The sequence below is a fragment of the Bos javanicus genome, chromosome 17 (assembly GCF_032452875.1).
Source record: "Bos javanicus breed banteng chromosome 17, ARS-OSU_banteng_1.0, whole genome shotgun sequence".
NCBI classification, from domain to species: Eukaryota; Metazoa; Chordata; class Mammalia; order Artiodactyla; family Bovidae; genus Bos; species Bos javanicus.
Genome location: NC_083884.1, coordinates 66134701 through 66159436, shown reverse-complemented (window position 1 = coordinate 66159436; position 24736 = coordinate 66134701). Strand labels below are relative to the sequence as shown.

General features: G+C 54.1%; 1 protein-coding gene across 4 annotated transcripts in view; it reads right to left on the bottom strand.

Moving 5' to 3' along the window:
- The window catches only part of MYO18B (myosin XVIIIB), a 231369-nt gene that overhangs the window by 175905 nt on the left and 30728 nt on the right, over positions 1–24736 (bottom strand). For all 4 annotated transcript variants that reach the window (XM_061385190.1, XM_061385189.1, XM_061385188.1 and 1 more), the window contains 5 exons: positions 24340–24538; positions 22273–22415; positions 21350–21450; positions 20273–20336; positions 11951–12095 (listed from right to left, as the gene is read on the bottom strand). In XM_061385190.1, the coding sequence (XP_061241174.1) occupies positions 11951–12095; positions 20273–20336; positions 21350–21450; positions 22273–22415; positions 24340–24538 (652 nt within the window). The remainder of the gene's footprint in view (positions 1–11950; positions 12096–20272; positions 20337–21349; positions 21451–22272; positions 22416–24339; positions 24539–24736) is intronic.

Genomic DNA, 24736 nt, shown 5'->3' with positions numbered 1-24736 from the left:
GTTTCCTCCGCTGTGAAATGGGCGTCTACCCCCAGGGCGTTCCTATGAAGGGCCAGTGGAGTTACAGGTGCAGATCGCTAAGCGCAGGATCTGCGGGATAAATATCAACCTTTGTAATCATGACCACACGCTGAGATTTCTGCCCAGGGATACCAGGTCAGGTTCAGTTGTTGGGATCCTGGAAAATGGGGCTGTCTTAGAGGCCAGAACTTTAAGGCTCCTCCTGAGTGTTACATTTCCTGCCTGTTCCTGCTGCCCCTGGGTGCCATGCAGCCCCAGAAACCTGGACAGATCTTAGAGAAGTCATCTGTCCCTCTGCACAGTGAGTGAGCCCCATAAGGCCTGGTCAACAAGCCACCGATAAATCATTGCTGAGTTGTTCAGAATCTACCATCAACTGGAAAGACAATGAGTGGACCTCTCTGGATACTATGGTGTTCCGGGCAAAAATGGCTTGCTGGACAAGTCAGCAGCAGCAGCATCTGCTTAAACCAAGCAAAACGGGCCACTCTTCTGCAAGACTGCTCAGCACCATGAGTCTGCTGCTGTGCATCAGCTGATAGGAGAAAGGGAGCAAGGGTAGGGGTCTCCTGGACTAACTGATCAAGCAGCTGGTGGGGAAAGACTGGCATGGCATCTTTGGGGTGGTGGGTGGTCATGGGAAGAACCAGATATGGCAGTTTTAGACCAGGCTGCGAGATCTCGAGCAGGACATCTGAGCCTCAGTTTCCATATCCATACAGCGGGGTGGTTCCTCTCCCAGGGGGTCACTATAAGGATGAAACAAGACACTGGATGTGACGCTGCCTGGGAGTGTCCCCAGGGCAGCTGATCCAAGCTGAGAAGCAGTCACCAGGGAAAGCTCAGTGTAAGGCATCACTCATCACCTGGGGGAACTGCAGGAGCAACAGCTTGAGGGGTGGGACCAGTAGCCGGTGAGTGACTGACCAGTAGCCTGAGGCCACACAGTTTAAACCAGGATTAAACCTGGCCCTCAGTCTGATGCTCTTCCTACATTCTGGGGTCCCTCAGCAAGGTAGGCTGAGCAGGGGTCCCTCAACTTATCAGACTGTCTCCTTTGAAGCTGGGGCCCAAGGGAAGCCCAGAAAAACAGCGGATGTTTTCGGAGTACTCACCACATGCCTGGTGCTGTGCTAAGTGCTTAATCCCATCAGGGCAAGAACCACGTGAAAAGGTGTGATTACTAATCCCTCGAATATTCATGACACCATGGACCACGCAGCAAAACATGGCATGAATGGGGGGAATATTCAAAGACAGAACTCCCTAGTCCCAAACTGGGCTCCTCCCCTTTCCAAGTTAGGACCTTCGATAACTTCCTTTGCCTTTCTGAGCCTCCACTGACTCACCATAAAAAGGGTGTAATTCTCCATATCGTTCAGTCATGTCCGACTCTCTGCGACCCCATGGACCGCAGCACACCAGGCTTCCCTCTCCATCACCAGCTCCCAGAGCTTGTTCAAACTCATGTCCATTGAATCGGTGATGCCATCCAACCATCTTATCCTCTCTCGTCCCCTTCTCCTCCTGCCTTCAATCCTTCCCAGCATCAGGGTCTTTTCCAGTGAGTCAGTTCTTCGCATCAGGTGGCCAAAGTATTGGAGCTTCAGCTTGTAACCATATCAGGTTACAAGGATTAAATGGAATAACCACACAAAGCACTTAAGTCATGCCTGGCAGAGAGCGGACTCAGCAAATAGTGACAGGTAATAATTCCATCATCATCGTCATCATTGCTGTCAGCAGTATCGCTATGCTCTGACTCTGAAGGGTGAGACGTGCTTTTATGATGGGAGTCCTCACTGAGCCATAGATCGCTGGAGTCTCTGATGAGCAAGGCTAAAAGAGATCCCAGAGAGTGTCTATACACCCTCATTAGGCAAGTCCTTTCCCCTCTCTGAGCCTCAGTTTCCTCATCTGTAAAATGGGGTGATGGTGCCTACTCCTTTGAATCACTGAGATGAACAAAGCTCTTAGCATAGGACCTGCCCCTTGTAAGTACTTGATGGATGTCAGCTGCTGTTATTACTTATGGGAAACAGAGGTCATAAAGAGGGGAGGGGCTTTTGCTGGGCCAACCTGAAGCCGGTCCCTTGGGGGTTCCAGCTGCCTCACACCTCCCTCCCGAAGCACGGGGCTGGCGGCAGGAATGCCTTCTAGCATCGGCCACTTCAGGGGTTTGTGGCTTTTTAAAATATAATTGTTTACATCCCACAGCAGCCATTCCAGCTTAATGAATGAATTCAATATGCTCAGAAAACACAGAATAAATCCTTGCCTGTGGCCCAGAATAGGCCGGGCTGCGGCAGCTGTCGGGCAGGGAGCCAAGCCACCAGCTGGGGCCTGTGGCAGAGGAAGGGTGGGGCCAGGACATGGCCCAGGGGGTGCCGGCCTTAGGGCTATAGGGCTGTGCTGGGGCTGTGTGGGAAACCTCTCTTAATCCCAAGCACCAGTGCCAGGGTCTGAGGCTGGCTGATGGGGACACCGAAGCCTCAGGCCTTGCTCAAGGGGCCACCACACCTCTGCTCACAAGGGCTCTTCTGTCTGACACACCCTCCCTGACTCCCTCTCAGTTTGGGAGATTCAGTTCAGGGTCCCAGGTCCTAAGACCCGTTGGGGAGAGGACCCTGCTGAACTTTAGGTGTCTCCTGTCTATTTCTCCTGGCATCTCCAATGCGCCTGTCTGGGTCTCCCTCCTTGGATCAGAGGGGAATTGTGTCCTGGAAAGTGAGGATGGTGGTGCCGAGGGTCTGCCGTCCAAGGCACAGGGAAGATAGGAGAGGAGGGGAGGAGGGAGCAGTGGAGAGAGAGGAACGGGAGAAGTGGAGGGGGCCGGGGGAGCGTGGGGGGGGGAGGGGAAGGATGGGGAAGGGGAGCAGCATGAACTCAACAATGGCCCAGGTGTCCAGGGGCCCAGATTCTTGCTCTACATCCCCCACGGGCATGTGAGGGTGCCGTGACCAGAACTGCGTGAACAAACACCCAGGGTGGGGAATTGCGCTGTGTTCATGGAAGCACCCAACCTCAGACACACCCCTCTGGTCCCGCAGGCCCAGGAAACCACGCCTCCAGAACGCTCACCCCTGCACCGCCTCTACAGACAAGGATGCCCACAAGGTGCTGTTTACAATCCCCCCAAAGCAGGAAACTGCCAGAAGGCTCATCAGCTGGAGAAGTGCCACGGAGACAGAGACCCCTCCCTGGGCAAGCCCCGCAGCCAGCGCAGACAAGACGGGCACCACGGCATCTTGCGAGCAGCATGGTCCACCCTGCCCAGATGGGGAGAAGCAGAGCGTGTCATATGGAGCCACTGTGAACCTGTTTCTGAACCAGTAACGGCGCCCCACCCACCCACCAGGGCGACTGTCACAGGCACAGCTCACGCTCGATCTCAAGGGCCTGAGGAGCTGGCCTGCGGCTGGGACCACAGCAACATGGCCAGGGCCACGCACTGGTTTTCAGAGAGAATGCAGCCCTGGCCATGGCTACGGCCACAGGGAGGAGTCAGGGGACTCAACCTGTTACTGTTCCAACTACTGATGAGTCTATGACGACTTCAAATCAGAATTTTAAGGAAAAAAGCCAGCCTGCTGGGGCACTGGAACCAGCCTGGAGCACACAGTCATGGTGGACACATGACCCAACACGGCTGTCAAATCCCAGAGAATGTACACCACCGAGCTGAACCTCAGGGTACACCAGGAGCTTCAGTCAATAACTGTGCGTCAATCCTGGCTTGTCAGCTGCACTAAACGTCACCTTTGCACCTTAACAGCGGTCGCCTTCCAGGGCAGGAGGACCACGGGAACGGGGAGCGGCCTGCTTCCGACATTCTACGTTCACTTGCACTGCTTCCATTTCTCACAGGAAGACAACTTTACGGTGTCGCTTGTGCAGTTGTTTAAAAACAATAAAAAAGCCTTAAAAGTCTGCGCCAAGTGCCTGAATAGACACTGACTGCTTCACGCTGACAGCATTGATACTACTACTCCCCTTGGCCTTCTGGGGTCCTGCCTGGGCTTGAGAAGCATCAGGCTGCCTCCTCCCATCCATGGACAGACTGCCCTGGCTGCTGGATGTCGGGGGTCCTGGTAGAAAGCGGGAGGCTGGGCCCTTGTCATTGCTGCCATCGTCTCTCCTTCCTGCGGGCCCCTTGGGGCTCCCCAAGTTACAGCCCCATCTCCTCGGGGTCTGACACCTTTATCAGGGCAGGCAGGAGTGGTGGCCGATCAGCAGCCTCCCTCCATCATCCCGTTACGGGGCCATCCTTGGGTTACACACGGGCCCGAGTGTGTCAGGCACTGCGGTCAGTGACAAGGAGACTGGTAAATTCAGTGATTGACAGATAAGTTAAACCTCCCATCAGGCTTTAGAGCCGAAGGAAAGCAGGCAACTCAGCCATCAGGGCAGACACCACCCGTCCTGGTTATCTAGATTCTGAACATTACTGTCATTTTACGGAGTCACGAGGGACAGCAGGCAGAGTGACAGAGGCTCAGACTTTCCAGGGCGGGTGTATGTCGTCTCTTACAGCTATGGGGCCACAGGGATTGGAGAGGATTGAAGACCAGCCCAAGCCAGTGTGGCAGACTCAGGCTTTGAGGGGAGATACTGCAACAGGGGACAGATTTTCCATTAATAATAACAGCAATAATAACAAGGGTCATTGAGCTATACATATTCAAAATGAGTACCGTAGTCCTCCCAAGGACCCGGGGAGGCACACAATTATTATCCCCAATCTTCAGATGAGGACACTGAGCCTCAGAGGTCAAGAGGGTCACAGATGGCAAAGACACACACGGGTCCACCTGCCCCGAGCCCATGTCGGGAGCCTCGATTCCTAGCTCCTCTGTCTCGGTTTCCTTTCGTGGATGGCCTTGCAGATGAAGGGAGACTGCAGGCTGGGGACGGACCTGAAGCTGCTCTGAGCGGTGAGATGGAGGTCCCAGGACGGTCAGGGGAGGTCCAGGCACCAATAAGGCACCTGAGGACTGGGCCAGGTAGGCGGCCTTACAGAGGAGAAGGACACTGGCTGCGGAGGCGGACAGGTGCTGATTCTAACTGTGGCTGCACCGGGTGATGCCGTTTGACCTTGGCGGTCTCACATAACCTCTCTGAGCCTCAGCAGCCTGCACTGCCAAGTGGGAATTCCCTCCCTACCTGCCAGGCTTGCTGGCCTTTGGAGCTGTGACACAGAGCGTGGCAGTAGTGACCCTGTGTGACCGACTGAGAAGAGGGGAAATAGCTTTCATGCTGCTCTCTGGAAGCTTCCGGGGAGCCGCCAGGCCACAAGGAGGCCCAAAGAGGCCGCTGGGAGAGCCCAGAGCTCTGAGAAGCAGAGAGAGAGAGGCGTCTGGCCTCCCAGCCACTCCACCCCTACTGTTTCTGCGTCACCACCTCTGACCGCAGCCCAGCCAAGCCCTCCTACACTGCAGACCCCTAGGAGCTTGGGGCGACGGTGAGACGAGACTTGAAGCCATGGGGCTTGGGGCTGATTTTTTCCGCAGCACGGTCACCGGCCCAGTCACACAGTTGGCACGTGCTAGAACCCTCACGTCCCTGAGCCCCAGTCTGTGTCACTCCTGACCACTCTGACCACTACCCTCACACAGTCCTTGGCCCCCAGAACCTTCATCAAAGCTGTGGAAAGAGCACTTGACTGAGTCCGGAACTGGACTTCAGCTCTGAAGCTGCCGTTCACTAGCACTGAGAGGTCACCATGTGCCCTAAAGCAAGGAGCCACACCCGCTGGAGGCTTGAGTTCTCCACCCAGTATATGGGCCTCAGGATTGCCCCCACCCAACTCCGGCCCACCGTAGGGGCAGGCAGGCACTGCCGCAATGGAGACCACTGATAACGGAGTGCTCTGCAAAGAGAAATGCTGGGGCTTGTGGCACATCCCATGTGCCAGGTGGGATGCAGTCTTGTGACCAGTGATGGAGAAGGTGGATGGAGTTTTACCATTTTACAGGCACAGGTTAAATCACACAGGCTGGTTCCGCTCCCTGCAGGGCCCAGGATGTCTCTCCTTCCCACCTGCCTCCTTGTCAAGTGGGCTCCAGAGAACATCTGTTCGCTGCCATTCAACACCCACGGGGGCTGGCTGATTGTTCCATGGGCCACATTTTGCCAAAGGGAAGAAACTTGAGGTTGGATAAATGGTTCCCTGGTGGCTCCTGAGGGATGGTCTGGGCCATGAGTCTTGGTTAACAGCAAACCATCCCTGTGTCAAATCACCCGGGGTTTTCTGCCTGCCATGCCGAGGCGGCCCCCAGGGCCCCTCCCGCTGACTTCCCAAGGGCTCCATCAGGGACCGTGAGCCTAGGAGACAGAGGAGGAGGAGGCAGCGCAGAAAGATGGAGGGATGCGGCCTCTTGCTAACTGACTGGCTGAGCCAGGAGCCACCTGGCCTGTCCGTGGGAGGAGGCCCAGAGCCCCAGCATTTCTAGCACCTTGATCGTGGGTGAGACCCTAGACGGCTCTCCACCACCCTCTCTCCCTCTTAGGAGGATGTACAGGTGAGCCCTGGAACTTGGCCAAGGTCACACACAGCTAAATAGAGGCTGAGCTGAGATCTGAGCCCAGGACCAGCTGACTTTGAGCCACCCAGGGCCCTGCGCCGCCACATTCTGGGAACAGATGTTCTCTCTGACATTGCCCAGGGCACTGCTGGTGACAAGGTGACCCAGAGCCCCACAGCAGCCAGCCTCCTGAGGTCAAGAACACCATGTCATAGGGGCTGAAGGGACTGAGGAGGCAGTAGGGGAGGGCCACGGTGACAGCACCCTGCAGGCACTCAGGGGTCAGGGGAGGTTTAAAGGGACTCCCCCAAACGAGGAGGGTCAGATGAGCCCCCAGGAGTGTGCTGGGACTGGCTCCCTGGGGAGAAGTCAAACTGGGCAGGAACCATGAGAATGCAAGGACCACGTGGCTACCTGAGGGCCTGGGCCCCCATGGAGGGGACCAACCTGCCCACACATGCTCAGTGGCCTCTTATGGGACCACTGGGCCTGGGAGCTGCTGCACAGGGCTTGTGGCTGGCACCTGTCATGAATGTGCCTTTGGTCTTTGCAGTTCCAGGCACACCCCTCCTAAAACCCTTGGAATCTCTGAAATGGTGATGGTCTTTTGTCTGCTAAGGAGACGAGCAGTGGCTGGGGGACCCTAGATGGTGTCAGGACAGGGGCTGATCACCCGAAAGACCCATGCATAACTAGAAACTGGGAACTTTCAGTGCCATTCCCTCCAGGGAGGAGAGAGAAGAGGCTGGAGATGGAGTGAATCGCCAAGGGCCAATGATTTAATCAATCACACCCATGTAATGAAACCTCCAGAAAATCCCCAACGAGGGAGCTCAGAGAGCTTCCAGGGTGCTGGGAGGCCCACACACCAGTGAGGATGGAAGCCCCTTCTTCTGCCGCCTGCCCCATGCGTCTCTTTCACATAGACGTTCCTGAGCTGTGTGCTTTATAGCAGATGCTGGTAAGTAAAGCACCCTCTTAACCTCTGTGAGCCGTTCCAGCAAGTTATCAACCCAAGGAGGGGTCTGTGACCCGTGTCTGAAGTGGTATATGGTCTTGTGGGACTGAGCCCTTGACCTACACAAACTCCAGGTAGTGTCAGGAGTGGATTAAATTGTAGGACACCCAGCTGGTGTCCAGAGAATCAGAGGATTGCCTGATGTGAGTAAAAGCCCACACCTTTGGTGTCAGAATTGTCACGAGTAAAAACAGCTCAGGGTGCCCCAGAGAAGACCTAGGACCTGAGAAGACAGAGGTCACGGCACATGGGGCCAGGGAGGCAGTGGATGTGGCCCCAGAGGCTGGGCTCAGCGCCTGGACAGACTGGGTCCAAATCCCAGCTCTGGCTTTAGCTGCATGCCCCAGGGGATGAGGATGAACCTCTCTGGCAGGCCTCGGTCTCCTCATCTGTAAGATGGGTATCTTACAGTTCTTGCTCCTCCTAGGCTGCTCCAAGGTTGTGCAGCGACCTCACGTCTGTAAGCATGCGGCCTGGGAAAACAGGTCAGTTCTTCAGCAAGGGATGACCCAACCAGCCTATGCAAAGTCTAGGGCAGGGGAGTGGTCGTGGCAGGGAGACCTCATTCTGGACATACCAGCTGTCGGATGCCAGGTGAACTACACTCCTCCTCTTACAAAGCTCCTCACTGTGAGCCAAGTCCTGTGCTCTCAGCACTGGCCCTGACTCATTTAACCCTCACGGCAAGCCTGCAAGGTGGCTGCCATCACTACCCCATTTTACTGGGGAGGAAACTGAGGCTCAGAGGAGCCAAGCCAGGAGGCTGACGCTTTCCCACTGCACTATCTTTCCGTACCGGGTTATTAAATGAACCAAATCATATCAAAAGTCGCAAGAGGTACAGGCACTTGTGAAAGCAGCAAACGCTAAAGCATTAGTGGTAGTTGTCATTACCGCCATCATAGTTCAAAAATCCCGAGTCCACTTATAAGGCCTGAAATCTCCCCACAGGGACAGACATGGTTTTTAAAAACAGAATCAGGACTTTCAAAACAAGTTAAGGAAGTCAGGCATGCTGGGAGGAGAGCATCGTTTTAATGGGGGGAGAAAAAACCTGATTAATGGAAATGATTCTTAATATATTTCAAAATGATCTGTTATGACACAAAGTCAAGACATTTATATACGACTTTGAAATTCTTAATAGCTGATTTCAGAGCAACCTATTATGAAATCTTCCAAAGCAGAATATATTGTAAGTAAATCACCAGACAGGCCTCCCAGGCAGACTGACGGCAGCTCCTCTTAAAATAATTTATAAGGTGGGGTGGGGGAGGCTGGCAGGAGTTATTGCCATAATCATGTATTAATAAAATATTTATAAGTGACTCTTTCTTTTATTGTTACAGGTATGAGTCCCAAGCCCACATCAGAGGGGGTGCCCCGTGAGCCCCAGGGAGATAGAGTCAGGCATCAGACTTCTCTGGTGGCAGCTTAATAGACAGGGGGCTCCCTCAGCCTCTGTCCTGTGGCATCAGAGGCAGAGCGGGCTCCAGTGTGACAGAGGGACCCCTGTCTTGCCCTCTCCCTAGGCTTTGTTGAGTGCCGGGAGGGAGGGAGGGGGCCAGCCTGTCTGAGCTGAGTGCAGCCGAGAGGCCCATGGCTGTGACACCCTGGAGAATCGGCTAACCCAGGCTCAACAGCACAATCTGCTGAAGGATTGCCCTGAGCCGGAGTCATGAACGACCTGTCCACTAGCCCCGGGGCCTCACTCCGTATCTACCACCCCATACACGTCCCCGGTCTGTCACTGCAGGCACCTGTCTGTACCCCTCTGCTTTCCCGGCTATGGGAACATGCTCAGCTCAGGCACGGGGCAGGCTGGAGGGGCAGGGGTAACACGCCCTGGGAGCAGCCTTCAAGCAGGCAGAAGCAGGTGGCGGCAGTGGACCAACATCCTGGCTCCCTCGCCCCTTGGGAAACACACAGTGAGCAGACATGCTCTTCAGAGGTGTGGCTCCCTCGCCCCTTGGGAAACACACAGTGAAGACATGCTCTTCAGAGGTGTGGCTCCCTCGCCCCTTGGGAAACACACAGTGAAGACATGCTCTTCAGAGGTGTGGCTCCCTCGCCCCTTGGGAAACACACAGTGAAGACATGCTCTTCAGAGGTGTGGCTCCCTCGCCCCTTGGGAAACACACAGTGAAGACATGCTCTTCAGAGGTGTGGCTCCCTCGCCCCTTGGGAAACACACAGTGAAGACATGCTCTTCAGAGGTGTGGCTCCCTCGCCCCTTGGGAAACACACAGTGAAGACATGCTCTTCAGAGGTGTGGCTCCCTCGCCCCTTGGGAAACACACAGTGAAGACATGCTCTTCAGAGGTGTGGCTCCCTCGCCCCTTGGGAAACACACAGTGAAGACATGCTCTTCAGAGGTGTGGCTCCCTCGCCCCTTGGGAAACACACAGTGAAGACATGCTCTTCAGAGGTGTCTCCAGAGGTCCCCAGAGACAGTGGTCCCTCACTTCCCAGAGTTAGTCCACTTGGGATTTTATTTTTATTCATTTATAAAAATGTTTTAAATGTTTATTTGGTTGCCCTGGCTCCTAGTTATGGCACGAGCGATCCTCGATCTTCATTGCAGCATGCAGGATCTTTGGTTGCAGCATTTGGGGTCTTTAGTAGAGGCATGATGGGTCTTTTAGTTGGGACATGCAGGATTTAGTTCCCTGAGGCAGAGACTGAACCCAGACACCCTGCCTTAGGAGCTTGGAGTCTTAGCCACTGGACCACCAGGGAAGTCCCTAATTCACACCTTACCTCCCCAGCATCACCCACCTTTCCTTCCCTCACTCCCCTCTTGGTTCTTCCTGATATCCCCTCCCCCCAAAGTTATAAGCACTCAAATCTTCGTCTCAGAGTCTGCCTCAGGATAGCCCAGTTTAATACAGCTTTCTCTTCCTTACTGTATTCAATCCTCACACCAACCCGTCTTAGCCCATTGAAAGAGAAGCATCTGAAGCTTGGAGAAGTTTGCTTTTTAACTCACATCTGCCTCGCTCCAGAGCCCATACCCTGGGGTTTAGTGCACCTGGACCTTCGGAGCCTCAGTCTTCCGTTCTGTAGAACAGGTCTGTTTCCTTCCACACGCCCTTCAACCTACAGATGCCTGTGCCCCAACTCTAAATCTTCAACAGCTCTTCTGGTCTGAACTGTGCAGTGGCGTCCCTAATCCCAATCTGTTTACAAAGCTGTCTGATTTACAAACAATCAGGATGTAGAGCATGCCCCACGGCTGATTTTTGGAAAAAGCAAGTGGCCTTTGTTTTTTCCACGTGTGTATAGTCAGGCATGCCTGCCCTTGGCCTGGACCAACTGTGGAATTGCCACCTTACCTATTTCTGACTCAGCATAACCCCTAGAAATGTCCAAAATCAAATCAGCGCAGCAGTACATGAGGCTCAAGAGTATGATAATCAAAAGGACAGGCCACAGGGCCCAGGGGGATGGCGATGGAGGAAGCACGTGCCGCCATGTTCCAAAGAAGCCACTCTCTAGAGGAAGGCAGCGGACTTCTTTGGAACATGGCGGCACATGGTTTTATCGATGGAGCGGACAAGGGAGCGCCTCGGGAGGATTCTAAGCAGGGAACAGCACCACATCTGTGCTCTAGAAAGGAGCCCGGTGCTCACAACAAGTGGGGAGCGAAGGCATGGGCGATGAGGCTACTGTGATAACCCGGGGAAAAAAGACCGTCAAACTCTTAGTCTAAGGTGATAACAGTAAGAATAGAGAAGTCAGGACAGGAATGCTGTCACCGGGGTATCTACAGGGAAAGGGGAACGACTGGAGGGGCAGGCAAAGTCAGAACCCCTTGGGGAGACCAGTGTGAAGGAGGACAGCCGGCACACAGGCAGCTCAGGACGGGAGCGATTCTGGGAGGAGGAGGGCAGCTGGGATGGCTCAGCACACACAGCAGGAGCCTCTCCCAGATGTCCTGACAGAAACACATCACCTTCAGTGCGTGGACCCAGCCTTCTCTCACCTGTTCCAGGGCGCCTCTCTGCAGCACAGTGGCTACTAGCTACGTGTGGCTATGTAAATGTATGTTAATTAGAATTTAATGCAGTGAAAACATTCCTCAGTTACACCAGCTACAGGTCAAATGCTCGAGGGCCACAAGCAGCGAGCGGCCCCCCTACTGGAAAGAAGAGCTCCCAGGCATCGCAGAAGTCCCACTGGACACTGCTGGGCTCTGAGGCTTGCTTGAAAATCAGCTCCGCTTCCTTCCCAGCAGGCCTGCTTCTGTAGCCAAGCAGAGAGCAGCCCCAGAGATATAGAAGACGACACGCTGACGCCGTCCCACCTCACAGGCAGAAGGGCCTTGTCAGGCACCCGTCAGTGGAGACGCCGGCAGTCCAGGCGAGCTCGGCTGGGAAGCACGTACCTTTGCAGGCCCCCGCCGCGCCCAGGTGGTAGATGGCTGCCAGCACCCGCCAAATGGCCCTCTGCTCGCCGTCTGAAATGCCCAGCATCTCCATGGCGCCCTGGAGCTGGGCGAAAGCGGCTGCTGCCCTCTGCTTGTCTTCAGGCTGAGAACAAGGGGAGAGAGGGAGACAAGCAGACCGTCACGATGGAGGAAACGCAAGCTCACAGCGGGAAGCGGGCTCGGTCTCAGGGGACTGTGTGGACATTTTATGACCACAGTAAATTACCCACGATTAGCTGGGGAGTACCGACACACGAACTCAGCGTGCTGGGAAAGTTATAAAAATCACTTCTGTCTGACTTCGGATAGCGTGTGATTTTTATTCGTTCATGTGCTCATCCAATAAGATTTACTGAGGCTCTGCACTGTGCTGGACTCTGGGGAGGCAGAGATGAGCGAAACCCAGAACCTGACGCTGAGGACCTCTCAAGGTAGAAGTGGAAAGAGATGTAAGAACAACTAAGTGTGAGACAGGGTCTCAGAGGAGGGCCAGTCTGATCAACCCTGCCCAAGAGAGTCAGAGAGACTGTCGCAGAAGATGGGACAAAGTTGTGAATGGAATCTGCATGGCAAATAGGCAGAGCTGACCAATTTGATAGAACAGAGGCCTGGTGGGCGGGGGGACAAGGAGAACAAAGGAGGTCTCTGGAGAGAACAGGCAGTCACCTGGACATGGCCAGGGAAGCAGGGATTTCTGGAGTGGGGCAGACAGAGGAGGGGTAGAGGCACGCAGGAGAAGCTGGCTGGTGCCAACAGGGAAGGCCTCAAACCCCATGTTTAAGGGCACACGCTTAAAACTCCAGCCACGATAGACAAAAATACACCCAGGTTTCCATTCCTGGACCCGAAGCAGACATCACCAATCAATGAAGATCCCACAGGAAGTCCAGACTCTCTTCAGGACACTCCCTCTTGCAGCCCCCACTAACTGACCTGCCTCAGCAACTGAGATAGATCCTGTCTGCCATCCCCAGGGCAAGCGGTGGGCAACCACCAGAGATTTTTCAGCAGGAGGGGAGAGAAAACGGTATGATCAGATGTTTATGGGTTGCAGAGTATCGCTTTTTCTTTCCCAGATTTACAATCCCAATTATGTCTGATTGAATATTAAAATCAATCTGAAACTCCTGCACACAGACACAGCATCTGGCCAAGGAGACTCAACCCCTGAAGCCTGCTGGGTAGAGAGGAAGTGAGCTGACGATGAGAATTCTTTTGTAGATAATCCTCCAGCAGATAACGAGGAACTAATGTGCACCTGGCCTGCTCACAGAGCTTGGGTGATGAACCGTAAGCTGTCAAAGCTGGCAAGTCCTTGGATCTTAGGGATTCAGAGAGGGGACAACGTTTGCCCCAAGTCACACAGCAAATTAGTACCAGATTCAGGGTAAAAATCAGGTTTTTCTGACTCCCCACCCAGGCCACTTGTCCCCTCCACTCAAGCCACTTCTAACTGGGAAAGAAACCTGCCAAGGATCATCGACCAATTGAGACGACATCAAAGCGCACAATGACATTGAGGGATGTGCTGTAGGAATGTTTCAATTAACAGCAAAAGCATGTTCCACTGATCCATCATATTTCTGGGCCACCACAGGACCACAAAATCCCTAGCAACCAGGAACTCAACCTAGCAACCACAGCTGCTCCACTGGAGCAAACGGAGGAAGGGAAGGCATCTTACCAACGTGCTCTTGGTTATTTATGAGATTTCAAAGTAGCAGAGAAAGGACACCAAAAGGACAGTGGCGACACATTTATTACAGCTCCCACTGTCAGCCATGAGCATTTGACTTTCAATTAGAGGCAGACTCCATCATCTGCCACTTAGCTCACACGAACAGAAAATTAGCAAACTTCCACTGCAGCTGGCATGCATCTTCTCCTCTGCTCCCCGCCTCCCCCAGGGGCAGAGGGCTGAATGTATGCGCTTCTGATCTGAGACAGCTAGGATCAGGAGGAGGCTGACTGCTCCCTCAGTTTCCAGGGAGCCAGACACCTCTGCACAATGCCCTAACAAAGAGCCAGTCCTTCCTCAAAATCAAGGAAACAGAAATCAGGCAGGGTGGTGCAGTAGACCAACTCACAGCTGGAACATCTACCAAGAGGAGGCCGGATAAAGAGCGGGTGGTCCAGGCAGGGCGTAGTGGTGGAGCACCACACAGCCATGAGAAAGATCACATCACTGATCATGCGAGCACGTGTGTGAACCCCACATGAGTCAGAGGAGTCACATACAAAACACCACGCCACATGTGATTCTGTTCATGTGAAAGCCAAAAGCGGGCAGCACAGCCCTCTGGGAAGAGAAGTCAGGAGGATGACGTGGGTGGGACGGATGGTTGTGATCAAGTGGGGGCTCCAGGGAGCCTTTGCTGGAATGAGAAATGTTCTAGATGGTGATCTAGGGGGGGGGGGGTTGCAGCTGTGTGTAAGGATATAACCATTGCTGAGTGGTACACTGAAAATTAGTGCTTTTGTACACTTGACCATACTGGCGCACATGGACAGAAAAAAATCAGTAAAAAAAATAAAAGCCAACTTAGAAGGTGCCCAGGGTTTGTCCAAGGCAATCAGACTCAAGGTCAACCCAAGATGGCGGGTCACTTAGAAGAATAAAATCCAAGATGTTCTCTGAACATTCAACCAGGCTATGCTGAGAGCACCGGGAGGTTCTTACCATGTAGAGCCCATACCCGGACCTGGGAGCGGACAGAACTGCACATGCCCCCAGCTCTGTGCCCCCAGAAGTGTGACAGCACAATCTCTTGCCCCTGCATTGGAGGCTGAATTTCCACCATGTAGATGGAAAAAACTGCCAACCCTGCTCCTAGGTCACTGTGAGGACTAAATGAGGACATGGGTAAAGCACCAGCATGGTGCCCGGCACACAGTGGTGCTCCATAAATGCCAGGCTCAAGGCCACGCCTTTGACCAGGCTGTCCAGCCTTCCAGGGACGCCTCCCCCACTGCTGTCCAGCAGCCCCAGCAGGCAGATCGCCGCGGCCTTGTCCTGGGGGGGCTCCCGGTCCAAGGAGCAGAGACATGCAGACACCGACAGCACAGGCTGGGCGCTGGGCCTGGGGAGAGGCGCAGAGCTGACATTGGGAAGAAGTGGTGAACAGAGCAAACAGAATCAGCTCGGAGAAGTGGGTGCTGGGTGGGGAGGCAGGGTGTCCTAGTGGAAGGGCACAGTGGAGGACAGGGCGCGCTGGGCGCCGAGTACCCCGAAGATGGACGTGCAGGCCTCTCTCACGGGGCCCGTGGCAGCGGGGACCCGGGGTCTGCAGCCGGGCGCTGCTCTCTGGGGGAGGGAGTGCCCCTGGGGGCCTGCAACTTGGTTCCCTGGGGACAAGCACCGGGTGGAGCCCGGGTCCCACTCTGCTTCACGGGGGTGTACACCGCATGCCCTCCTCCAGGGCCAGGGTGGGCTCCCCCGTGTCTCCACAGCCCACCAACCCAGGAGGGTCCCACCCCTCCACCCCTGGATCTGGAGCAGCTCTGGAGGGAAACACTGAACACAGCCTCGCTTCATCTGCAAAAGAAACACCGGTGCCTGAACAGGGGTGAACCTGAGGGAGACGGCCGCGAGGGCAGGACAGGCCCGTCCAGCCAGGACTCCGGGCATCTCCACACTGCCGGATCTGCGTCCTCTCCAGGTGCCGAAAGCGCATGGAAGGAGGGAGAGAAGGGCCGCCTAGGGGCTTTTCCCTGCCAGGCAGCCTCAGTCTCTCCAACTGTCGGACGAGGAAACTGACGCTCAGAGAGGGTGAGACACGTGCCCGAGGCCACGTGGTGAGGATGGGCAGAGTCACCACACCCTAGATTCTCTACTGAGCCCCAACCCTAGGAGCAGACCCAGGAGCTGGGTGCCGCCCTACCCACTCCACAGGGGAGAAACTGAAGCTGACAGAGGAGAAGTGACCCAGGGGTGCACAGCAGGTCACATCCCAGAACACACACGGCCTTCAGCTAGGCACAGGTCTGAGGCGATGTCATGGGACACACAAGTGCCAGTTTGGAGTCAGGCCAACCTGGATTCAACGGGCATGAATTTGAGCAAACTCCGGGAGATAGTGAAGGACAGGGAAGCCTGGCACATCGCAGTCCCTGGGGTTGCACAGTCAGACAGGATTCTGACTGAACAACAATGATGACGACCTGGATTCCAGTCCTGCCTCTGCCACTTAAAAGCTGTGTGCCCTCGGGCAAGTAGCTTCACCTCTCTGAGCCTGGTTACTCCTCCTGAAAAACAGACATGATCATAATCCCTTGTGTCAAAGGGGCCTTACGAGGATTAAGTAAGAGAAAGCTCCGGGCAGAGCCCCTGGCAGGAGCACCACAGTCCCCAACCTTCTGTCTGGAGCACATTCCTCCACAGTTGATGCCTGGGTCATAAAAAATCAATGTGCCTCGGGCCGAAGCCTGGCTGCTGACAGCCAGAAGCAAACTGCTGGGAGGCAAGGATTATTACTATTATTATGATGATGATGACCGCTGCTGCCGGTGCTTATTTTTTAAAAAATCAGCCTAGGTTGTGGAAAAATAAATTACAGAGAAGAAGAAAATAATATGAAAGCTTTGTGATTTCAAATGTGTCCTGGTGCCCCAGCAGATTTCAAACAAGTTCCATTTCGGAGCTGAGATGTGGCGGGCGGTGGTGGGGGCGGGGTGGGGTGGGTGGTGCTGCACGGGCCCCGGAGGGGAAGCTGGCAGTCTGTGAGCAGAGGCAGCTCCAGAGGGCCGCTCCCCTGCCCTGCTCCAGCTGACAGCCCCCCATCTCACACACTCACCCTGCGCTCTACTGCCTGCCTGCCTCTCCCCCACTGTCACCTCTGCATCAAGGGCTTAGGAACGCTGGCCTCCCTGCGCCTGACTCACTTCTCTCTCTCAGCACAAGATCAGCTCATGCTCACCTCCTCCAGGCAGCCTTCTCTGATATGACTTCAATCCTCCAAGACTGCCTGTGCAACATTCAGGACACAAGTTAAAAAAAAAAAAAAAATCAATGTTTGTCTGAAACTCTAATTTAATTGGGCACCCTATAGTGTTCGCAGTTTTTGTGAGTATAATTGACCAATGAGCACGGTCTGTTTTTAGGTGTGCAATGTGAGGATGTGGTGCATGTACACGTGGTGAAGTAACTGCCACAATGAAGTGAATGCCTGCCTCCATCACCGCACAATCACCACTTCCTGGTGTGCGGTGAGATCACTGAAGATCTACCCTCCCAGGACACTTCAAGTGTATAGTAAGTACAGTGTTAATAACTAAATCACCACCGTCCTACACCAGGTACAAGATGAACACGTGCAGGCATCCTGCATTTCTATTTGCTGACTCTGGTGACTTTAGGGGCTTCAGGGTGACGCAGCAGCTCTCACTCCTGGGGGCATCTCCTGAGCACTGAACTCCTTTACTGAGATGATACCTGGACAGCCCGATCCCAGAAAATGAGCCCAGGCTTGTATCAAAGACCAACGAGCTTCCAGATTCTATTTTTGCTCTTAGAGAACAAAGAAAACATTCTCTCCGTACCTGCCAGGTAGCAGGACGAGAACAAAGAACTACCCTACAAGTTCCCACAGATCAATTGGTCTAAAAAAACAACCCCCAGAAACAGAGAAAAAAGAAAATCACTTCAAACGCCTCCTTGATATGGGTTCACACTGCGCCCATTCCTGTGCGCACACTGTGAACAAACAGGTCAGGCCGGGAAGATCATGGGGCCTGGCTGGAGCCCTTTTCGTCCTCAAAACCAAGAAAACAAACCACCACGCTCTTGCTGGTTCAAACGCATGCAACTGGCCCAAACTCCTTAGAGGAAGCCCAGCACTGGGGCAGCCACGCATCCTCTGCCATCCGGGGTAGGATCTGAGCTCCCCGCGCCCCCCAACCAGGGGGAGAAGGGGCCTGAATGAAGAACATACTGCAGGTCCCCTTGAGGCAGGGGCGGTGACAGCAAGGTGAGGCTAGGGGAGCCGCATCGCCCCACTCCATCTCACTCCACCCACTGTCGAAACTGACTTGCTGACAGTGGTTCTCAAAGTGGGGTCCCTGGACCCCCAGCTTCAGCATCACCTGGGGACTTGTGAGAAACAGACTCTAGGTCCCAGCCCAGGCCTAGTTAATCAATAACTCTGCAGATAGTACCCAGCAGAGAGAGATGGACAGAGAGAGCCCAGCACGCCTTACTGAGGTGTAACTGACAGAAACCAACCACTCATCTTTAAGTACAACGTGACAGGATCTGACACACACACAAACGAAAGCATCAGTGCTAAAGAAGACGGACACGTCCCTCAGCCCCGAGAGTTCCCTTTCATATGACCCTCTTCCCCCTCTTCTGCCCTCACCCAATCCCAGGCAACCACTGACCTGCCTGCTGTCATGGCAGGTTCAGCTGCACTTTTCAGAGCTTCACGTAAATGAGATCATACCGCTGTACTCTTTCATCCGAGATTTTTCACTCCGCAGTTATTTGGATCAGTACTTCATTATTGAGGAGCATACTGTCTTTATGGATATTCCACAGTGAACTCACCCATTCACCCGTTAATAGATATTTTGGATAGTTTCTGGGTTTTGGCTATCACAAATAAAACTGCTAACGCACTCATGTGAAGAAGTGGATGTGCATGACCATTTTCCCGCATAAACACCTGGGGGTAGACTGGCACACCGCGTGCAAGGTGTGTGCTGAACCTTGTAAGAGATGGTTTGCCAAGATGGTAAGAGCCCATCTTCCACTCCCACCTGCACGGTTATGAGAGCTCCAGTTACCCCCGATTCTCACCAGCATGGGTTATGCTCCATCTTTTCAAGCGCAGGCACTCTATGTATCATGCAGAGGTATTTCGTCGTGGTTTTAAAGTCCTTTAATGACTAACGTATATTGTACGTGCTTATCTGCCATCTACGTAATCTTCTTTGGTAAAACTATGTTGAAATTCTTCTGCTCATCTTTTTTGTCAGGTTGTTTTATTTATGAGTTCTGAGAGTCATTTATATATTCCGGATTCAGAGACTTCATCATATATGTGATCTGCAAGTATTTCCTCCCAGTCTGTGGCTTGTATTTTCATATTAACAGTGACACTCAAAGAGCAAAAGTTCTTAATTTCAATGAAGTGCAGTTCATCGACTTGTTCTCTTGGGGGCTATACTTTTAATGTCACACCTATGAAGTCTCTGTTCAATGCAGTTACAGACATTTTCCTCCTGTTTTCTAAATTTTACAGCTTTAAGTTTTACATTGAGGCCCAGGATCCACATGGTTAATTTCTGTATACGGTGTGAGTTCTTGTAGATTGACATTCTTTTTTTTTGCATGAGGATGCCCAATTATTCCAGCACCCTTTGTTTCTCCAACATGTATATTTGGAAAAAAAGCTTTGGAATAGAAATGATCACTCCCCTCCACCTGGTGAACTACTCATCCTTCAAAACCCAGCTCACATGCCCGCTTGGCTAAGAAGCCTTCCCTGACTGAGGCCAAGTAGCTTTCAACTATCCTCTGTTACAGGGAATCTTGTACAGACTCTGGAATATTCTTATCTCCCATGCCTGCATTAATTCCCAAGTTGCTCTCTCCTGACCGAGTGAAAATTCACAGATGAGGACCATAATCCCGGCGTTTAGCACAGGCATGACACGGGGAGTGACGGCAGGCGTGTGGGGGTGGGAGGGAACTCAAAATAACGTTTAAAATATGAAACAGTAAATAAAACAAGTGAATAATCTTCTTTCTTAAACAACTGAATACCACCTCTCCAGGCCCTGGTCATAGGCCCCATCTTCCAGGAAGACATCTCTGACTGCCCCTTTCCACACTGAACACTATTAACAATATTTCCTACGAGAACCACCTCTAACTGATGTAACCCAAGCCCAGGGCTAGGTGCTTTATGCACATCCTTTCCTTTAATCCTCACAACAGATCCATGAGGAGATACCACTTCCATCGTCATTTACCAAAGAAGAGACAGATGTCCAGAGAGGCTAGGGCCCATGCCTGAGGTCATACATCCAGTAAGTGTCAGAGTCGGGGTTTGAATCTAGACAGCCTGTCCCAGAGCCCACACTCTTACCTCTACACGGATCGTCTCTTGGTTCCCGTTATTTGTACAAGACTCATTTCCCCGACAAGCCCAGGCCCCACAAAGGCAGTCCTATTTCCCCCATGTGACCAGCCCTGGCCAAGTCTGCACCCCAGTGGCAGAGGGACCCCTCGCTCATGGGGACACAAGACCACTCACACCCAGAGGGCCTCCTCCTTACCTTAGGCCACAGGCCCATGCCAAAGGAGCTGCTGTCCGCCATCTGGTGCAGGTACAGGTCTGTCCTGGAAACAGAAGGGACCGGAAGTAAAGGAGGACCCGCCCACACTGGTGGTCTGGGAGAGCAGGCGGTCATCATGGCATGGGGCTCCATACAATGCCCCAGGTGGCCCCAGAGCTGGCCTAGGGCCCCGGCCCCACTGCCCAAATATTCCTCACTTGCTGCCCTCACTGGGCCCTTCCTAAGGAAAGGCCTTCCAAAAGCTTTCTTACTCCTTAGTTACCCTGCTCTGAGAACTGAGAGCTTCCTCTCTCATCTCTCTGAAGGGTACAAGTGTCCCTCTGGCCTTATCAGGAGGCTCAGGACAGGTGGAGCCGCTCCCTCAACTCGGGGAGGAAGGCAGGAGACAAATAATGGGGACACAGAGGCAAACCTGGCCTGGGGTAAGCAACCCCTCAAGCCTCATGGGAGCTTTGCTCCTTCTCTCTACAGATGAGGAAACCGAGGCTCAGAGACAGGGAGCCACGTGCCTAAGGACGCCCAGGAGTCAGGGAGGGGCAGAAAGGACTCCCCGGGCCACCTCCCTCAGGAGGCCGTCTGAGATGAGGCTCCTGGCTTCTCAGGGGCTATCCCACCTGGGGCCTCCTTGCCCTGAGGTACCTCAGGCGCAGCCAGGGCTGTCTCAGAGTTGAGGAACTTCTGCAAGGTTGGGGTCTGCTATTCCTCGCCCACCTCCCATGCTCCTGTCAGAGCCTGGACCGAAATACCAGCACCAGAGTAGACATCCTCCACACTCCAGCATGGATAAAGAGCCGTACGCGAACTATCTCACTTAATCCTACAAGGTCAGTCAAGGTACTGCTTCCACTTTACAGAGGAAGAAACCGCGGTTCAGAGCAGATAGCACCTGGCGAGGTTCCCCAGCCTGGGAGCAGTCCCAGGCAGCTGGAATCAGAGGCCAGGTTCCTTACCACTGGGCTCCGCTCGGCTCTGGGCAGAGCTGGGGCCGGACCCCAGGAGAGCCAACACCCTCTGTCTCATTGGCTTCGGCTGGCCCCATCCAGCCCAGTCACTCACCTGAGATCCAGGTCCAACCCAGCTAGCATCTGGGAGAAAACCTCGAAATTGCCTTCCCCTTCTGGCTGCCGGGCCACGCGGCTCTTCTCCAAAAGCATCGTCTGCCGAGGAGAGGATAGACACCCGGTCACCACGGGGCCACTAGGCTGCCCCACCCAGAAGCACTCAACTGTCTGAGGCAACATTTCAGGCCCCAACTTGGCTGGACACCTCCGAATTGAAACACCCAGGCCTTGGTCTTATTGATTCAGATTCCACGTAGGGAATTAACAAATGCTCTTTGATTAAGGAACTCATTCTGATTAAGGAATCCAAAGGTAATCACAATTAACATACATAAGAGCCACCCTCCAACATACTCTTATGTAACGGAAGCCTGTAATAACTCGACCAAAATGGTGATGAATGCGAGAATTTCAGGGCCAGTTCAGAAAGGGGATTTATTTGGCACCAGCGAGTCTGGATATTATCCCAGTTCCACATACAAACAACCCTTCTAATAACCTAATCCTATTTTCTGTTCAAATAGAATGTTTGCGGGGAGGAAGGGGAGGGGGTGGACGATTTTGGAGATGGGAACAAACAGGCCATGTGCTCGTCACACACGAGCTGCTGCAGAAGGCCGGAGAGCGTCTGTTTAATTTCAGCTTACACTTTTAAGACCCAACTAATGAGTGGCTGAATTATGTATTTACTCATGAATATTTCATCCCTGTGATACTCCAAGATGCAGACAGGCCAGTTCGCTCCGGGACGGGATGTGGGGGCACTGAACGAGGCGGGGAGAAGCTGGCCACGGCCTGGGGAGTGATGACCATTTAGACACATTCCAGGGTCCCAGCTGGGGGCATGGGCCCGGCTGAGTGGGGCTGGGGACCCTGCAGCTCTGGAGACTCCCTCCCTCTCCCACCCAGAGGCCTCACCTGGAGCTGGGCAGCTGTGACTCGGCCTGTGGCGTTAAAGTCCAGTGACATCACCATGGCGAACCGAGTGGCACTGCGGCTGTGGCCGGTGGACACAGAGCCGAAGGCCCGGAGGACAGTGAAGGCCGCTCGAATCTTCTCCACTGTGGGGACATGGGTGGGGCGTCACCCGTGGCCCAGGCACTGCCACCCCCGCCTCTCACAGGACCCCATTCTGGCCCCAGGCCCCAGTGGGACCACTGCCACCTCCCCAGATCAGCTCTAAGCCACGCCCATTTCACTGCTGGGCTGGCCCTGTGCTGAGAGCAGAAGTGCAGGGGGGAGCAAGGCTGAGTCAGACAGATACACAGACCCGGATCGGTGCCGTCTGAGTGACAAGGGCTGCCCCCGGGCCTCCTGGACCTGGTGGAGTTTCGGAGGTGGGCAGGGCTCTCAGGGACTCCCCATCACAGCAGGTTTGAGAAGCCCTGCAGTCTTCCCACAACTATTTCCCAAGCTCCTCTCTGGGCCAGGTGCTGTGCCGGGTGCCTGGATACAGCCCAGCCTGACTCCCACCCTCCAACCCACACACACTTTCGGCAGACCTACATTCTGCAAGGGCCAAGACGGGTGCCTCTCCCGCTGGATGCCAGCTCCTAACCTGTGCCAGATGCAGAGCAGGTGCTCAATAAAGCACTGGCAGAACCCCGGGGAGAAGCAGGATAGTACCACGGTTAGGCAAGTTTGAATGCGGGATCTCCCTGTTGATAGCTACCTGGTTTGGAGCAAATTAACCTTCCTGTGTCTCAGACACCCCATCTATAAGATGGGTAAGTACCTACCTACCTCATGTGGTTGTCATGAAGACTAAAAGATTTAATAATGTAAAGTGCTTAGAACAGGCTCCAAAGGGGGTGCTGTTAGCATTATGTTTGCTATTATACGAAGAAAAGCAGTATCGCTTGGGCCATATATTCTCAGCAGGGTGAATACTGCCCTCAAGAGGGCAGACACTGATTCTTGAAGGTGCGGAAGTTTTCCTTTCTTATGTATAGAGCACAGATACACACACACACACACACACACACACACACACAGACCTAACTGCATAAACAGATCACGGTGAACCTCTGGCATTAAACTTTCATGGTGGGAGGTGATTAGCAGAAGTAACATCTAGAAAGCCCTCAAAGGGGCAACAGTAGCTTGAGAACTCTGGGCCAGGGGTAACAGCTCTGGAGCCAGCCTGCCTGGCTCTGAGTACTGGCACTACGGTGTATGAGCCACGTGGTCTGGGCAAGCTGGTTAACCTCTCTGCGTCTTACTGGACTCCTCTATAAAATTCAAATAATAATGATATCTCCTTTACAGGCCTGTTTTAAATAATGAATAAGTTAACCTGTTTAGAATGGAGTCTGGCTCATGAGTCCTCAGCAAGCACTGACTACGATCACGACCAATACTGAATTACTGTTATCGACTGACACTCTCTCTGAGGCCCAGCTCACACATCATTTCCTCAAGGCAGCCGCCCGCCCCTCTGCCGTGAGCCCTGCTTCTCCCCACAACCCTGCTGCACCACCTCGTGGCACAGACGTGCCGCCGAGCCTCCCTTCTGGCCATTGGCTCCTCCTGAGCACAGGCCCTGCCCTGTCTTTACTCGCAGGTCCTCTGCACAGTCCAGCAGGCCGTGCACGGCACGGGGACCCCACGCCGAAGGGCACAGCATTTGTATCACACACTCACAGGCTTGCACAGTTATCAGGATGCTGGCCCAGGACATGGCCGTCAGTGCTTGGTTCTAACAATGACTGAGTGTTGATGACTGACCTGCAGATGGCAGTGGGTGTCTGGAGGGAGGAGACCTAGCTTCTAATTCACACAGAAGCATCTTAGCAGACCAGAGGTGGCCCTGCCTGGAAGGCAGCACAGGCTGTGCACACACGCACCCAGTGAAGGCTGGCTGATTGGATGTAAGAAAGGGCCACCCAGTGCCTCCTCTGACTCTCCCTTCCCTCTTCCTACGCCTGCGCACCTCCCCCCCACCCCGCTATGTCCTGGCTGCATGTCACCTGGTGACCACTATACCTGAGACCCTGCCATCCACGCTGCCCGCCATCCCCACCAGGTGCTCCAGGACCTGCTCGCAGCAGGTGGTCTTGCCAGCACCGCTCCGGCCCAGGGTCACGATGCTCTGGTCTCTCCGCTGGCTCAGCAGAGCCCAGTACGCCCGCTGGGCCAGGGAGCTGATGTGGGCAGGCAGGCCGTCCCGGCGGTTCCTGGGCACCTGTGGGAAGATCACAGGCATCAGCCTTCCCACCAAGCCAGAGCCCAGGAAGCACTCTACGACCAGCACTGAGCCCAGATCCGCGTTCCTGCTCCCGTCCCACTCCAGAATTAACAGAGAAGCTGTGCGTTTTTCTGGGGAGAGCCCAGTGTGAAGGTCGAGTCCCACCACTGGGCCCCTGTGAGTCTATGCATAGTC